Source organism: Chamaea fasciata, unplaced genomic scaffold (genome assembly GCF_029207755.1).
Source record: "Chamaea fasciata isolate MVZ Bird 193981 ecotype frontalis unplaced genomic scaffold, bChaFas1.0.hap1 SCAF_6, whole genome shotgun sequence".
NCBI lineage: Eukaryota > Metazoa > Chordata > Aves > Passeriformes > Sylviidae > Chamaea > Chamaea fasciata.
The window spans coordinates 34,681,963-34,698,794 of NW_027094091.1; the positions used below are offsets into that span (position 1 = coordinate 34,681,963).

General features: G+C 38.4%; 1 protein-coding gene across 1 annotated transcript; it reads left to right on the plus strand.

Annotated features, from left to right (window-relative positions):
• Positions 1-179: 179 nt before the first annotated feature.
• Positions 180-16,234, plus strand: AGA (aspartylglucosaminidase). The gene is made up of 9 exons (XM_066185931.1): positions 180-358; positions 2,243-2,396; positions 3,557-3,669; positions 6,282-6,394; positions 7,195-7,309; positions 9,268-9,343; positions 10,060-10,167; positions 12,214-12,347; positions 13,159-16,234. The coding sequence occupies exons 1-9, from the start codon at positions 214-216 to the stop codon at positions 13,257-13,259; spliced, it is 1,059 nt and encodes a 352-aa protein (XP_066042028.1). The 5' UTR covers positions 180-213; the 3' UTR covers positions 13,260-16,234.
• Positions 16,235-16,832: the final 598 nt, after the last annotated feature.

Consider the following 16,832-nt stretch of genomic DNA (forward strand, 5'->3'; position numbering starts at 1 on the left):
CCTTTGCTGGGGGTTTAGTTTTTCCCTGCCACGACACCGCTTCCGTGCCTGTAGAACCTCACTTCACGCCGCGGCCAGCGCCAGGCCCGGCCGTGTTCGCAGCGCCGGCCAGCAGCCCGGTCTCGGCCGGGCCGTGCGCGCTTGCGCCGCCGGAGCCGCCTGGTTGGAGGCGGCGGAGCGGGGCCGGACCGGACCGGACCGGGCCGGGCGGCGATGGCGGCGCGACGTGGCGGGTGCTGGCCGGGGGTGCCGGTCGCGCTCTTCTTGCTGGCGGTATTGACGCCGGCGGGCGCTGCCTCAGCTGCCGCTCTGCCTGTAGTCATCAACACCTGGGCATTCAGGACGGCCGCAGAGACAGGTGTCTTGGCGGGGGCCCGGGCTGGAGCGGGGCGGGTGGAGCGGTGCCATTCCGCGCCGCTCGGTGCCTTTCGGGAGCGCCCTCCTGCAGGGCGGACCTGCGTGTTGGTACTGGTTGAGGAAAAATAAGTCCCTGAGGCGAGACTTAGGCTGCTGCGCGGGCAGAAGGAGCGGGCTGTCAGGCGGCGCTGGCTGCGGAGGGCCCGGGCTCTGCTCCCCGCGCTGCCTCGTCACGGCTCGGAGCCAGCCCCGCTGCCGGCGGGGAGGCGGCGGGAACTGCCCCGGCCGGCTTGGAAGGGGTTACCCTTGCTGTGGGAAGGGCCGAGCCCCGGAGCTTGCCGTTTCCTCTCTCTGCCGCTGGAAACCTGCGGATCAGATGGTTGTTTCGCTTTCTACGGTGGGAAATAACGCTTAAAAAACCCTATCAAAACCCACAAAAACTAAAGAGGGTAGTTATGAACTGCGGAAAAGCTAGGTCAAAGACCTGCTCTTGCTGATAATGTGGTTTGCACTCTCGTGCAGCGTTTTTTAAAGGTTTGTTTGTTTTTGCGGTTTGGGTTTGGTTTTTTTTTTGAGATTCCTACTTGCCCCGTAAATAATTAGGTAACTATATTATTTCTTTGAAACTCTGCTGTTTTGTGTTATTGAGAGTCGAAGGCTTTCCTATGGAAACACATATTAGCTGTGAATAGTAATTTTAAAAGAATTGCAGATTATCTTACTACAGTTGAGTTGTAAATAACCCCTTATTACAGAACGCTTGCTTGTGAAACAAGTTACCAGTAAAGCCTTGTAATGATCAGAAGCGAAATACACTATTGAAAATTGCAAGGCCCTTGCTTTGCATCTTCTTAAAGCCTATGCTAAGAATACTCACAGAAATAAAGGTAATAGGAATCAGAGAATACTCCTCACACTGAGTTTTGTAGTAGAGGCAGGCATATGTTGGAGTTGGATGCATGGTATGAACTCTTACTTTTTTCCTGGTGCAGGCAACTTCATGTAGTTGGCTTGCAACATCTGTGATCATGAATGAGGCTTCTTGAGCTGGTTTACTTCAGCAAAAAGAGCTGGCATTTGTGCATGTGCTGCTCCTCCCCCTGTGCTGGGTCTGTCAGGTGACAGAGTGCCAGAGCCAGCGCGAATAGGAGTGAGCAAGACTGTGATTGTCAGTGGCAGCAAGCTCAAGCACCTCTTGCCTGAGGTCCATCCTTGTGTAATCTTCTATGTGCAATGCCTTCAGGCTCAGTGTGTTCAAGTCATGTCGTTTGACATGTCTGTAATGTCTTAAAAAGCTGCACCATGATCTAGATCCTGAAGAATAGGAGACCAAGGCCTGAACAGGAGAATGGGGAGACTTAGTTTCTTATTTATAATTTTCACTTTTCTTTTGTGCTTACGTAGTTACTGATGTAGGTTTATACGTTTTTATTCTGCAGTTAAACACCTCATACTCTCATATGAAGCTTTTGAGGGCAACTTTTTTTTTTTGGCCTTTTTTTTTCCTTTTTTGAGTTGAAAGATTTTTTTTTCCTCTTTCTTCTCCCAGAAGAAAGCTTTAAACAAGCAGTGGTAACGTAATGATTGGTTCTGGGCAGAGAAGGCTATTTGATATAGAGAACTTGCGATAATTGTTAATAAATAATACCTCAGTCAGAAGAAAAGCTCTGTTTCTCAGTCAGAAACACTAACCAGATATGCAAGAAAAAGAATATTTAGAAAAGTGATGCTTTACATTCTTTTGATTATATTTATATTTTGACTTTGTAATTTAGAGTTTACTGGTTTTTATCCACTTACGTAGTGCACCTGCATCATGTCCATCTTTAGGCAGCAGTGGAAACTGTTTTCCCCAGTGACATTTAATTATTTGTGTTGATTACAGCTTGGAGAGTGTTAGAGTCGGGAGGTTCAGAGCTGGATGCGGTCGAGAGAGGCTGTGGTCAGTGTGAGATCGACCAGTGCGATGGGAGTGTGGGATACGGAGGAAGCCCAGATGAAAGTGGAGAAACAACTCTGGATGCAATGATTATGGATGGGTAAGGAAGCTGTATGGAGAAAAGCATGACCCCTGCTGTTATAAATGACTCAGACCCTGAGTGGGAATGAGTAATAAAAGTTTTATTGAGATCAGTAAAAAAGTTCACAAAGCAAAAAGGACAAGGCTGGGAGCCTGGCCAAATACCAGAGGCCCGTCCATGAAATTTTATACATCCACCTTCTATACCCCTGGTGTTGTATCAGCTTGATGCATATTTATTTTGATTTTACATAGTCTCATTCTATGTCACTCAGTGCAAACACAGTTTCATCACTGTGGTCCTCAGGGCCATCAGTGGATGAAGTTCTGCTCCTTTAAGGTCGTGTCTTGATGATTTGGCCAGCAACAGTCTATCTAATGTAAACTCACAAACCTACACCATAATGCACAAAGCCATCCTCACAAAAACCAGCCTTGCAGCTAGGCCACTGCAACAACATCAACCACTCCACAGCACAGATCACTATTTCAATACTGTCATCATAATATTTAATCAATAATATAATTAATATTATAATACCAATTTGTATAATACCCAGCAAAAGCCAACTTCCATTAACTTGTTTCACACACCTGCCATTTTTAGCACTCTTAAGGGTCATTACAGGATCTTGTTGCTGTGAGGCTGACTGTGGGACAAGCTGACTTGTGGAAAAAGGAAAAATACCTGATTGTTGAAGAGTAGGAAATAACTCTTCACTTGTAGAACATTAATCCAGTTCTAGGTATAGCGGTTGAAACAGATGGTTCATAGCATTGTTAGCTTTTCCTTTACATTGAGTCCATAAATATTTCACTTTTGGAGCAATTGTCTTCAATAATTTATTTGCTTTTTAAAACTGTTCTGATTAAAAAGTAATTTCAAGTGTGTGATTTATGTTAGGAGTTTATGTAACAAAATAGTTACTCTACTGAAAATATTACTGTGAATGGAAGTAACTGTTTTTTGAGCAACGTCTCCATGCCTGTGAAAGGAAACAATAAATGTAGGAAGTCTTTTCCTGCTAATGTGCTGACATCTGTCTGTGGCATAGAACAATTAAAGCATTATGTTAAAGAAGGAAGCTTTTTGATTTAGATGAGAACAGATTTTGTCTAGTAAAAAATGTGCATTTATTCTTGTAGTTTTAATAAGTTTTAAATATTCCTTATTTCTAGCAACACTATGGAAGTTGGGGCTGTTGCGGATCTCAGGCGTGTGAAAAATGCAATTGGTGTAGCACGAAAGGTCATTGAATACACTAAGCATACATTACTAGTGGGAGAGTCAGGTAATTACTCCTTTAACTGTTTCCAAGTCAAACCCTCAATTCAAAACACTTCCTAATAAAATTGCCATGTTTTCATCTTGGTAATACAAATGGAGGAATTCCTTGACAATCAAATCAATCTACTCAAATAGTTCAAAAGTGTTTATTCTTAAATTCTGTGTCTATGAAATAGGTTTATTTTTGGAAGGAAAAAAATAGTTTTATGTTTTTTCCTATCAGCTTAACTGCAAATATTGACTTGTAATACCAAGGCTTTGCTAATATTACTGACATCCAAGTTACCAAAGATGATTTATTAGAAGACACTATAGAAAGTGTTAGATGTAACTCTTTTATTTAAAATTATGAAGTAACTTTTTCTAATGAATGGCAGAATTAATAGACACTAGAGTTAAATTCTAATATTTTGGTATATATTGAGTATGATTAGTGTATCTCATAGTTTAAAAGTATTAGTGAGAACTTAAATGTGAAAAAGCTCATTAGAGGCTGTACTCCCAGGCACAACAAAAGACCAGCAGCAAATTGGAGGCTTAGCTGAGCTTTTTAAATACAGGCTGCTGTTGGTAGAATAGTACCAGTTTCAAAAAGAGTTGTTCATTCCCCAGAGGTGTGGGAGTGGTGAACAGGTTTCTTGGCTTTTAAGAAGCCTGCTCTGAGCCTCTACCCGCTCAGAAAGAAATAGAGAGATAAGTGTGGAAAATGACATCTGTGCATTAATGGTGATTCAAGTGCTTTGAAATTGATAAGAAAAGATAAAATATTCTTGAAGGAATTAGCATGTACAGAAGTAAGTGCACGAACAATTTTTTGATGGCATAAAATGGAACAATTTTGGGAGGTGAGGGTACAATTTGACTGAAGGTGTGAACAGAGAAACCTGTAGGTTCTATTTAATTTAAGGCAATAGACCATGATTATGCGTGGCTTTTCTAAGAGATATTTCACATATAGTGTGGAAAAAGAAATTGGTCAGTTGTTAAATAGTGGAGGGAGAAATACTCCTAATACTCATTTGCCCCTCATTTTTGGTTACCATAGTATTTTTAAATTTTAATCAGGAGAATGAGCAGAAAAGATAAGGTAAATGAAGAAACAGAAGGATTAAAGTGCTGATTTAAAATACATCTTCCAACCTAAGAAGATAGCTCTTTGCCTAATGGAGTCATGTGGACAAGTTTGTTATGCTAAATCCTTACTGTCAGTGAGAGCTTGCTCAGAAGAAAATGTCTAGAATTAATGGCAAAAGAAAGGTGTGAAAGCTGAAGATTTATCTGAGTAAAAAATTGGAGATGATGTTTAATGTTAATGAATTAATGAAAGCAGTGGAGAAATTGAGAAAGACTATTTCTTTTGAAGAAATATATTTTTTGTGGAAATTGGAACTTGGATGAGGGAAACTCTGGTTGTCTTCACCAGATGAAGATGAATAAAAAGAAAATCCATTTGAACCTTCAAACTGGCCTGTGAGAGAAAAAACAGTTTATTTTCTAAATAGAAATACATTACAGAAAAGATAGCTGGAATAGTAAAATCTTTTCATATAAATGCATGTAATGTCTGCAGGCATTTTTTTTATTCAAGATGCTAAATGAGGGACTCTACTTCCCAGAATAGAAAAAACGTTTCAAAAATTATAAAAGAATTCCTGTCAAACATGCACAAGCACAATTTTATCTTACAACAAAAGGAAAAAAAAAAAAAAAAAAAAAAAAAAACAAAACCCCAAAAACCCCAATTTCTGCCTGTTTGTTCTATAAGTGGGAAAATATTTGTTTAATTGGAGCTGTCAGTTTTCTGGGTGCTAATACTTTACTTGCATCAGTTTTTAAGGAAAACATAGAAAAGCAGTCCAGAAATAATTGAAGTCTTCTCTTAATTCTTGGGCTGGATAAGTTTGTTCAGCTATGTGTTATAGAGACATTGCTACCAAGGATTGATAATACAAATTCAAGCATCTGAACCTAGCAACAGTGTCTGTTGCTGGGTAATATCAAAGGTATCTACAGCTAAAAGATGAAAGAAGAGTTGATCTTTTTTCTTTTCCCTGTGCCTAATGACAAGTCATTCTTAGAAGTGTAGCATTCTTTCATTGCTTGTGTTGGTATTTCTTTTGCTCTCTTGCCACGTACTCTATTAATTTTCGAAAAAAGGAAGTAGTTACTTTTAAAGCTGCAAGGACTGTGATGTAAGCTGGTAGATTGCTTTCTTCAGGTATCAGAGTTTTAATGGCAAATGTTGTGCAGCTGTGTTACTTACATTTGATAAAAACTTGCTTTTTAAGGAAAATGTATTTGTATGACTTACTTATTTCTGTGACCCGCACAGCCTAGGCCATTTTTGTTTCACACTCTCAGATTTGTCCAGTTGATTAACAGAGTTGAATTTGTTTCTTTCAATGGGAAAACTTTTATGTCACTGCCTGTGCAGCAAGAGTTGGCTACTGCAGTTGTACATCACTCTAATGGCTGATACTGCTCCCTGAAGATGTATTTCTCATCTCCAAAAAGAATGCAGAATTTCTTGATTCCTAAAAAAAATAACATGAATGCATTATCATAAAACTGTGAATAAATCAATGCTTCTTTTTTATTTTATTCTTGCTTTTCAAGCCTCCCTGTTTGCTGTAAAAATGGGGTTTCCATATGAAGATCTAACAACCCAGAAATCCCTTTCGCTGTATTCAGAGTGGCTTAGTCAAAGCTGTCAGCCAAACTACTGGAAGGTACAGTGCAGTGATGGCAGTGAAGGGGGGACTTAGAAAATCAGTGGTGCAGCATTGCTTCCTCCTTTCAGCTTATATTGAACTTACTCTTTACATGTGAAGAAAAAGAAGTTTTGCTTATTAGACAGAAAAAACTAGATATTACTAAGCACTTGCTAGACTTGGGAGTTTATGTGTCTAGTTAATTGTTTCTTAGATCCTGCTGCTTTTGACCTTGCTGCAGTAGTGTTTTGGTGTGGGAGTTATTTTTTAGTTCTTAACTGGGACAGGACTTACCAAAATAAACAAAGCAGTGAATGCATTTTTTGATACATGCATAAATTTCTGAAAGAAAACCTTGGAGTAATAATTAAGATCTTTAAATAGTTACTTAAGAGGCTTTATGCAGACCTATGAATACATCAGGTTAGTGCAGATGTCTGTTAAACTTGCCTGTTGAGGTGAGCTTGGCTTGCTGTTTGAATAAGGATTTTTTTTTTTTTTTTTGCTTTGGGTGTTACAGATTTCTACATGTTTATACAGTGGTTTGGGTGTTTTTTTTCCCCAGTCAGTTGAGCAAAAGAGAGTCTTTAATTTGAACAATGTAACTTTTTGAGGAAAATCTTTTTACTGTATAATACCAGAAATCAGTCTTTATGCATTAAGCAAAACAATTAGTGGAATCTCAGTACATCTCTGTGGTTTAAGTACTGGGCTTCTAATGCCTTCATGGTAGATTGTAGGTATTGACTGGAGTATTTGTTTAATTTATCTGTATTGAATATGTTATATTATTCATGCAAATCACAAACTAATTACAGAATGTGGTGCCAGACTCTTCAACATCCTGTGGACCATATAAACGGCGTGAAGAAGTAACTTATAAAGAAGAACAGACCAGCTCTCAAAGAAGTGTTCATAACCATGATACTATAGGTAACAGCTTTTGGGAACTCTGATGCTGATCTTTTTTTCCTCATTCCTCTAATGATTAAATCATACTTATTTAAAGAATAATATTTCATAAAGGAAGTATTTCCTGTTTATAGTGGTTTCAAAATTCTGTTACTTATGTATTAGGATGGACTGCCTAAAAGTAGAATTTGTTTTGGTTTTTTTCCATTTCACTGTCTGCACAGACTCTTAATTCATTTTTTGCCATCAACTCTTGTTCATTGTCCTGCTGCTTTTCCCACAGATACCTTGGCATAATTACTTGGGCAGCTGTGGATGCTTAGAAAACTGACTAAGTTAAGACTAATTATCTTGATTATGGTGTGCTGTCAGACCAACTTACAAGGCCTTGCAGTGGTAGAAGAGATGAGTGTACCATTAGTCCTGTTTCCAACTAAAAGCAGTTTTTGTCACACTCCTTAAGCTTATAAAATAAACTTTGCTTTCATTTTTCTTCTATTCTGGCTTTTTTCTAAATCAGTAAATTTCTACAGAAACTAACATTAAAGTAGGTTAGCAGTAGTAGTCTCAAAAACTTCTAAGAGTTTACTGATCAAGGACTGTTAATTGCTAAGCCTATAAGTTGATTAATGAGCAGATCAGACAAAGGACTCAGGCATTTACAGATTCATGTCTTTCATATCTTTATACTTTGTAGTCTTGAAACTTGCACTTTTTGGTATAGTTTGTATTTTTTTTCAGTTTAGCAATCCAGAACTTTTTGTCTGATGGTTTTTACAATAGCAAGAATTAACAAGTTGTTTCAAGTGTGAATCTTTCATCTTTGTTTCCAGTTCATCCTACTAATAATCAATTAATAGGCTACAAAAGTCAGGTGACCTACCAATTTCTTAAGTTGATAGTTAGTTTACTTACTGGGGTAATTCAGTAAGTGCTGGAAAACTCAGAAATTGTGGAGTGTCAGGAGGCAGGAATCTGCTAAATACAATTAGTAGCTGTTAATTAAGTAGCTGTTTTGTAGCAAATGATGGTATTTTGGATTAATATTTCACGTTTTCCCACCCCATTGTTTTAGATACGAAATATCTCTGTGAGTAGCACATTTTGAGAAGAGTCTTCTATCAGCATACATTTAGGACATTGGTAGGAACTGATGCTCTTCCAGTCTTTTTTCAGAGGCCATTGGGTCTGTGCCTCTATGTTTTCAGCTCCTATTGGTCAGGAAACTTTTCTATGAGAAGAAAATACTGCTTAGTGAGGTCAGAGAAACAGAATTCAGCTCATCGAATTCTGCTTCTTGGCTCTTAGTTTGTACTGGAGTTTTATGCTAGCAGCAATTCATGCCCTCTTCTCCTGCTCTGTGGAGGTAAAGTCTTGTCCTATGGAGAAGCAGCTGATCCTAAATCCAATTCCGAGTGACAGTCTAAACTTCATTAGTATGAGGCTATGGCTTTCTTACAGCACAAAATTAGCAAGGGGTAGGCTCATCCCTACATTTGGTTTTCTGTCATGTAATTCTAGTTACTTTGGTAGTCAGTATGTCATCTTCTGACAAGTGTAAGCTCATGCTTCTGATTTTTTTTTTAACATTTCCTTCAAGTACTGTTTATAATTTCTAAACTTTGTTGTTCTGATGGTATTGGTGCTTGATGTAGGGGCACCAAGTGCTTGTTCTCTACTGGTTAACAAAGGTGTGTATCAGGAGGCAGTGGCTGTATGGGCAGCAGTAACACATAGCTCTGAACAGTGTGTCACTCACTGTTTCACACTCCTTTTTGAGCTCTTGTAATAGATACTAAAAATTTTCAAATCTCTTTTAAAAAGAACTTGTTTTCCATAAGAGTACAACTCTTGTATTTCAGGATATCAGTAATTTTAATAGTATGGGCATTGTGGTTCTGTTTGATGAGTGTAGTGCCAACTAAATAAATGTGTTAGTAGTGTTCCTGAATATATTTTGTCCCTGTTGAAAATCTTAGGTATGGTTGTAATTGGTGTGAGTGGAGCTGTTGCTTCTGGGACATCTACTAATGGTGCAATCCACAAACTTCCAGGGTTAGTATCTCTGATTTTACAAAAAAAGTTTTTTTCCTCACCTTATTTCCTATGTTAAACTTGTCATTGGGGTTTAAAATGTTAACCTTTAGATCACAGAATGGCTTTGCTTTTTTTTGTGTACTTGCCATAAATCCTGATATTGAGAAACTGATTCAGTTGCAAGACTACGTGTGTTTATTTGAGGGAATGCTTGTTTTTCAGCTTGCTTAATTCACCATATAGAGACACAAACAACTGGCACAGTTGTGAGACAACTTGTAAGGCAAGCCACCAGAGACAAATAAGCATTTTGGAGAGGCACACAGTCTCCTAAGAAATGTACATAAAATCAGACCCTCAGGCTTGTGTTTTGTCTTTGAGATACTTTTTCTACACAGTTAGGATTATTGTCTGTCAACCAAGTCAGACAACTTCTGGATTTAGCAATAAGTTATTGAACATACTAATGTCCCCAGCTGCCTACTGTTGCCCACAGGCTAAACCTCAGTGGCTTAACTGTAGACGGTACAATAACAGACAGTTATGCACTGGAGGTGGATTGAGCCTCAGGTCAGTCAGGTTATCACAGTTCACTTTTACAGGTAGTTTTAAGACAAGACTTGGATTGACCTCTTTACCTGTTCTGTTCTGTTCTCCTGTGGGTTTAGTGCTAAGTCAGCTGGAGGCAGTAATGCTGACAAAGTTTGGTTTTTATTTTTTGTTGTTCACTACAGCCGTGTTGGAGATTCTCCGATAGCTGGAGCGGGATCCTACGCGGATAGTACAGCTGGAGGAGCTGCAGCCACTGGGGATGGTGACATCATGATGCGCTTCTTACCCAGGTTTGTCCTTAGGGCAGACTGCTAGATTTCTGCAGCAAAATGTGCACTCAGCAAATGAAGAAATTGATGAAAAATAGGCTCTTACTTAGTGGCTGCTGAAGTGGGAGTGAAGGAAGGAGTGGAAGGGGAAAGAACAGTAGCAGAACCAAGTTACCCTTATGATCTGTCTTAAAAGAAGAGACTTAAATATCTCGATGACAGATCCCTTAATGCTGCCAAGCTATGAGCAAACAGGCAGCAGGTAATATTTCCAACCTATATGCTTTTTAGCAGAAATGATAGCTTTTCTTCTCCAACGCATTTTGTTGTATGGGAAAGTATCATATATTGTAGAAAGGATGAGGTGTGGGTCTCAGCTCACTCAGGAGGTATCCCTGCAGCAATGCTTTGTAATTGCATGTAATTTGAAACTGAAAGAGGTGTTTTAGTGTTGTCACCGTGGTTGCATAAACTCTGTAAGATATGGCTCTCTTCAGTCTCAGCAGGAATCAATTATGGAAGTCCATGCTGAACATAATGGGCACTGATGCTTGAAGGATAATATCAAAGTGGCCTTCATATTTCTCAGGCAACTTTTCTGAAGCTCTGGCAGCCAAGAAAGCCTGCTAGCTGTTGCATATTTACAGATGTTTTCAGTGAATTTCAAGCTGTTCTGATTCGGTCTTTCAAATACAAGGCAGTTGACAACTTCATAAATTATCTATCTTGTCATACAAGATACCAAGATGAGTAGTGACTTGATCTCCACTGTGAGGTTAGTCAGTAAATACTTAGGTTGCACTTAAGCAGCCTGAAGTGTTTGTTTGTAATGCTTAAAACATTTCATGTTGACACCAGTGGGTTAACCACCAGACTAGGTGGTTAATTACTGGTTCCTTATAGATGAAGATTTTTACTAATTCCATGATAGTTAGATATTCCCACATGAAACAAAGACAAGAATTAACCTCCCAGAAGTGAAGGAAGTGTCAAATAAAGGGCAAAATTGCTGACATTTTCTTTATGCCTTCCTTGAGGTGGTAACTTCTTGTTGAGTTTCTGTTTAGTGAAGAGACCCCTGTGAAATACAGCTTTATATTCAGATAGTTATCTTTAGATAACTTGAACCTATTTGATTGTTAGAATAAATCAAAGATAACAGGGAGTCTCAAAATGCAAGAGTTATTCTTTTCTGTGGTACTTTGGTAATATCTGTAATTAATGCAATCTGTAGATGTCTTACTGTAACAAGCTGGTCATGGTATATGCATCTTTCATCAAAGATATAAAATGTTGTTTGCTTGTAAGTTATGCCATGAGTTATCATTGAATCTTGAGGTTCTGAAAGAAAATGGCAACGTAAGTAATCGTTTACCTCAGGACATTCTGGAAATGCAACTGGTTCATCTCAAGCAATTCCTTTAGATATAAAGGATATTCATTTGGATTACTCATAAAATAAGGGGGATTTAATCACTTTGCAAAAAGTTTGAAAGTGACTCAAAGTCCTGATCATGGTACCTTCATATTCTTAGAATAAAATAAATGTGTCAATTTCGATGTTTTCAGAAACCTAAATTTTTCCTGAAAGATTTTTTAATGCTTACTGAACTCAATAATTTATCAGTAGTGTAATACTGAGTTTTCTTCAAAAAAATTATCTTGACATATTAGCCTTTCTCAAAACCAGCAATTACTTCTAACGGCAAACTCAATCATGTAATGAAAAATAGAAGCCACTAAGTCTTCCAAGCCACTGCTCCTTGCGGTTCTTTAACTGATTTTTTGCTTAGCCTCTTCTACTGCAAATGATCAGAGTTCTCTCCTGGCTTGGCCTGCCATAGAATGATACATGGTATAGATGTCATTTTGTAGTCCCTTTTAATCTCGTTTTTAATTGGTTTTTTATGTAGAATTTGAGTAATAAGTGCCAATATGAAGTTGGCCTAAAATTTATTTCTCACTTGTTTCTATTATTCAGAGAAACCAGGGTGTCTTCTGTGGTATTTTAAATTATATAACCTGAGTATGGCTAATTTTCTGGGTCTGGGGTTGGCTTTTTTTTAGTTACCAAGCTGTGGAATATATGAGGATGGGAACAGACCCTACGGTAGCCTGTCAGAAAGTTATTTCCAGAATCCGGAAGTATGCCCCGAAGTTCTTTGGTGCAATCATTTGTGCCAATACAACCGGAAGTTATGGTATGTATTTTGTTTTGCAGACCCTAACTAGGTCACAGATGTACAAAACTGAACGTAGATTTAAAAGAAGTCTTTAATTATTCTTTGAAGACTGCAGCAGTACTGGCCATTCACAGTATGGAATGCTGGTTAGCAGGGCAGCTGTGTCCTAGTGCAGACTGGAGATAATTTAATTGTGCGTTTTGATGTCTTAGAGTTTCACAAAATTTATGGAAGTCTTAGCAAAACTCAAAAATATTTACAACCTTCATTTGTTTTCCTGGGCTATATATGATTCATTTGAAGGCTTTAAAAAAAAGACTGCTTTGCCTTCCCTAGATATGGCATAGGGGAGGGAGAATATGAATGTTAAGTGTAGCTTCAAAGTGATCTAAGAGTAGTCATTGTGCCAGGCATCTCATTAGTGAACTCTTAGATCAGTAGGAAGTACAATTTGCTAATCAATGTGGATTATTTAGTTAGACTGCTTTGCTTATTCTTTGATCTCTTACTTCCTATAGTTCTGTGTTTAAGAGATTAGTGTGGAAGGAACTCATTAAATTAATCAGGATTGAAAAAGAGAGATTTTCCTGACTTGTGTTACTATTTTGAATTGTAGTATAAGGGCATTAATTGCACTATAGCAGTATGGTATTTTAACATAAAAACTGAATACTTTCAAGATGTCTTGGGTTAAACAAATTGTGAAAGAATAATTATACCGCTGTAGTAGAATTAGTAACTGGATCTTTAGATGGTAAAATACAATGACAGAGACACTAATCCCAAATGTAGCAAATTAGAATTTTTTTTTTCTTTTTTTTTCCCCTAGGTGCTGCATGTAATAAAATTCCAGGATTTACTCAGTTTCACTTCATGGTTTCAAGCCCTTTGCTAGGTCGACCAACTGAGCAAGTAGTAGACTGCATTTAATTACTTTTGTCCTATTAGCATCTCAACTTAGAAGAGGACAAGTTCCACCAGTTAATACTTCTTAAATTGGTTGTCTCTAGCATTTAATGGCTGTTACAGTCTGCTTGTTTTCCTAAGAACTGAGTAGCCAGAAGTGATGAATAGTAACCAATTGAACAGGCCCTTAGCCTTGCCATTTAAAAATATATTTGTCAGATATCTGGAATAATGGGCTGGAAGTGGAACTATCACTCTACACATAAAACTTACGTTGAGAATATTTAATTGTCTAAGATTTAGTCCAGGTTTTCTTCTCTCTTGCAAAAAAAAAATTGCATGAAAATGCTGACACGCAAGAAAAGGGACTTGAGGAGTAGTGGAGACTATTTCAAAGCTTTAATGAAGAGATAAGAAGTACTTATGGACCATTCTAACTTGTTCCACAACAGCTGAGAATACATTTGAATAGAGAGTACATGCAAGCATCCCTGGTAGTACAAACCTTCAAGGAATTTTGGTTGACTGACTGGATGTGAAGACAATTGGAAATCATCCTATCACCTGTTTTTTGTAGTGGAAGTTAAGTTATGAACCATAATCACGGTGATTTCCTTGTCAGTGATATGCTGTGCACTCACCCTGTCCTACAGCACATAAACCTCTGCAAAGGAGCAGTTGAATACCTAGAGTGTGACAATTACCTGCAGCTTTGTGTTTTACCACTTTCTGTGTCTAGGGACACCAGGATTCATTTGTAATAGAACTTTAGCATCATGAGGATTATTCCACACGTATTTGAAGATCTGTTTGATCATTCTCTTAAACTGGTGGCTTGCCGATCATTTGATGGAATCTTTACTAAACTTGAGCTAGGAAATGGCAAAAGAGGGGAGCAAGTAAAAAGAATGTGTCTTGTAATTTTAATTTTTCTCTGTCTACTTAAATAAAATCACTGGGTAATAAAAGCACACCTTAATGTATTAGTAAAGTTGTTTAGATGCTTGTGTACTGTGCCTTGGATTGATTGTTGCTTTCTGTTTCAAGTTGGTATCTTTAAAATCTGGAAATAAACAATTCAAATTAGAATGTCTTATCTTTAATGGCCTGCTATTGAGCTTCATCAACAAAATAATGTGCTTACTTCTGTCACTGGATCCTCAGAGCATGTTGTAGCAGTATTCACTGCAGGCCACAGATTTTGTCAGAGAAACTACTACTGAATACATCTGTAATGGCTTAAGATAAGTTTTCCACCTGTGCTACCTACAGTCCTTCTGCCATGGCTGCTCTGTCTTCAGATAACTCGAGCAGTCAAGTGCAAATAGATTAATAAAATCCCAGTGATTGCTACTTTGAAGATTGCATTGTAGATTGTGAACATAGAAGGTTCAGTACTGGGAGCTGTCTCAAATTGCTGCAGCTGAATCCTCCAGGATTCATTTCTGAAACAGGTTTGGGAACATCCACAGTTTGCTTTCTAGAGTGCTTGTGTCACTCTGTACTAGCTAGTCTATGCCAGTAAAGGTTATGAGTGCCCTATAACAGTGTACCTTGAAGTCACCATTACAGTGCTAACTTCCTGCATAGTCAGCTTATTGTGCTGCTTGACAGCATCTGAACATGAGCCAGCTGTGCCCAGGTGGTCAGGAAGGCCAAGGCATCCTGGCCTGAATCAGCAATAGTGTGGCCAGCAGGACTAGGGCAGGGATTGTCCCTCTGTACTGGCCCTGGTGAAACTACACTTTGAGTGCTGTGTCCAGTTCTGGGCCCCGCACAACACAAGGGATGTTGAGGGGCTGGAGTGAGTCCAGAGAAGGGCAATGGAGCTGTTGAAGGGTCTAGAGAGTAAATTCTAGGAGTGTCTGAGGGAGTGGGGTTGTTTAGCCTGGAGAAAAGGAGGCTCAGGGGAGACCCTATTGCTCTCTACAACTGCCTGAAGGGAGGGTGTAGCAAGGTGGGAGGCAGCCTCTTTACCCAGAGTTCCAGTGACAGGCAAGGGAAAATGGCCTCAAGTTGTGCCAAGGGAACTTCAGGTTGGATATCAGGAGTTTCTTCACTGGAAGGGTAGTCAAGCATAGGAATGGGCTGCCCAGGGAGATGGTGGGATCACTGTCTCTGGAAGTGTTCCATAAAAGACTGGACATGGCACTTCGTGTTATGGTTTTGTTGGCATGGTGATGAGAGGTTGGACTTGGTGATCCTGGAGATCTTTTCCAACCTTACTGATTCTGTTATTCTATGAAAATTACTTGTCTCCATGAGACATAGGCACTAATACATGAGGTTTGATAATGTGGGCTGCCTTGTGATGATGCATTAGTTATAAATTAAAGGGTTAGTTTGTGTAAATTATTTTGATACATCATTAATTTGACAATATATTAAATCATAATATTAAGAATGTACTATTCTGATGTTATGACAGAATTCAGAATTAGAAAAATAACACGTTTGATATTTTGTCTTAAAATTTCTTTAAAGGTTGTTAATGGCATTTTGTTATGCTTAGCAGACACACAAACTCTTAGGAAAGATAAATATCAAGTACAAACTCCTGTTAAAAGTATGCAAAAACTGTGACAATTTGTGTTGGGGTTGCAAAAAAGCATTTTACTGTTCTTGATTTCAGTTTTTACTACCCTACTTTTATGACACAGAATAGGAGGATTTGTGATTTAGTGGTACAAATTGAATGCGTTTGTCTGTAAAGCTCTGTGGCTTTTTAAAGTTCATTAGCTTCTTTATAGCCATTTTTTTCTGTTTCTTTGAAACAGAAAAAAGAATCTTTGCTCAACGGTCTGAATAAAAGTGAACTATGCTCTGTTTTTGCATGGCATCAAATTGTTCCTTAATAAAGCAATCTGTGTGTACCCTGCCCGTGTTTCTTATGCGCTTACTGAAGAAAGCTTTCCTGTCATTTCACCATTTGTACAGTACCACTGAAACCCATTCTTTCATTTGTAACTGCCTCAGTCAGGAATAATTCAGAGTTTTAAAGAATTCAAGATTGATTTTTAGATGGAATCTACAATGTATAAACTGAAGTGAATCTGTTAGCGTTTGTTGTTTTAGTTCATCACATGACTGTTGTAACTCATTAACAGTGCTGTTCATTCTTGTTTTGAAACACAGAATGTGTGCAGGATTTCTGTGCTAATATCTATAGTCTGTGTGCATGAAGAAACAGTTATACAGTTAAATTTACTCTAGCTCTAATAACAAGCAGGTATGTTATATATTAAGCACTGAAGTACAGATGTTTCCACTGGAAGGTCTTTTCCTTCCTCCACATAAATGCCATTAAATTTACAGCAAAAACTGAAATGTTCATGGAACAGAAATGACTGAATCTTGATTTTGTGACTAATATCGCTGTTGTTTAAGCTGCTGAGTCAGAAGCAAACATTTATGTTTGTACATTTAACAACCTTAGCTGTGTTTTCATTTCCTTTTTCCCCTGACATTTGGAATCAACGTAAGTAAATACAGCGGCTGGTGCAGTGCTCTCTTGGTGTGAATAGCTCATATCTTTACAGTGACAGATGGTGGTCTGTGAAATAAAAGCAACAGCAACTTCAAAGAGTGCCAGTTCAG

Coding starts and splice junctions, on each gene's coding strand:
- AGA (XM_066185931.1), top strand. CDS start 214: ATGGCGGCGCGACGTGGCGGGTGCTGGCCGGGGGTGCCGGTCGCGCTC. Junction 359..2,242: donor CAGGACGGCCGCAGAGACAG/GTGTCTTGGCGG, acceptor TGTTGATTACAG/CTTGGAGAGTGTTAGAGTCG. Junction 3,670..6,281: donor ATTACTAGTGGGAGAGTCAG/GTAATTACTCCT, acceptor TTGCTTTTCAAG/CCTCCCTGTTTGCTGTAAAA.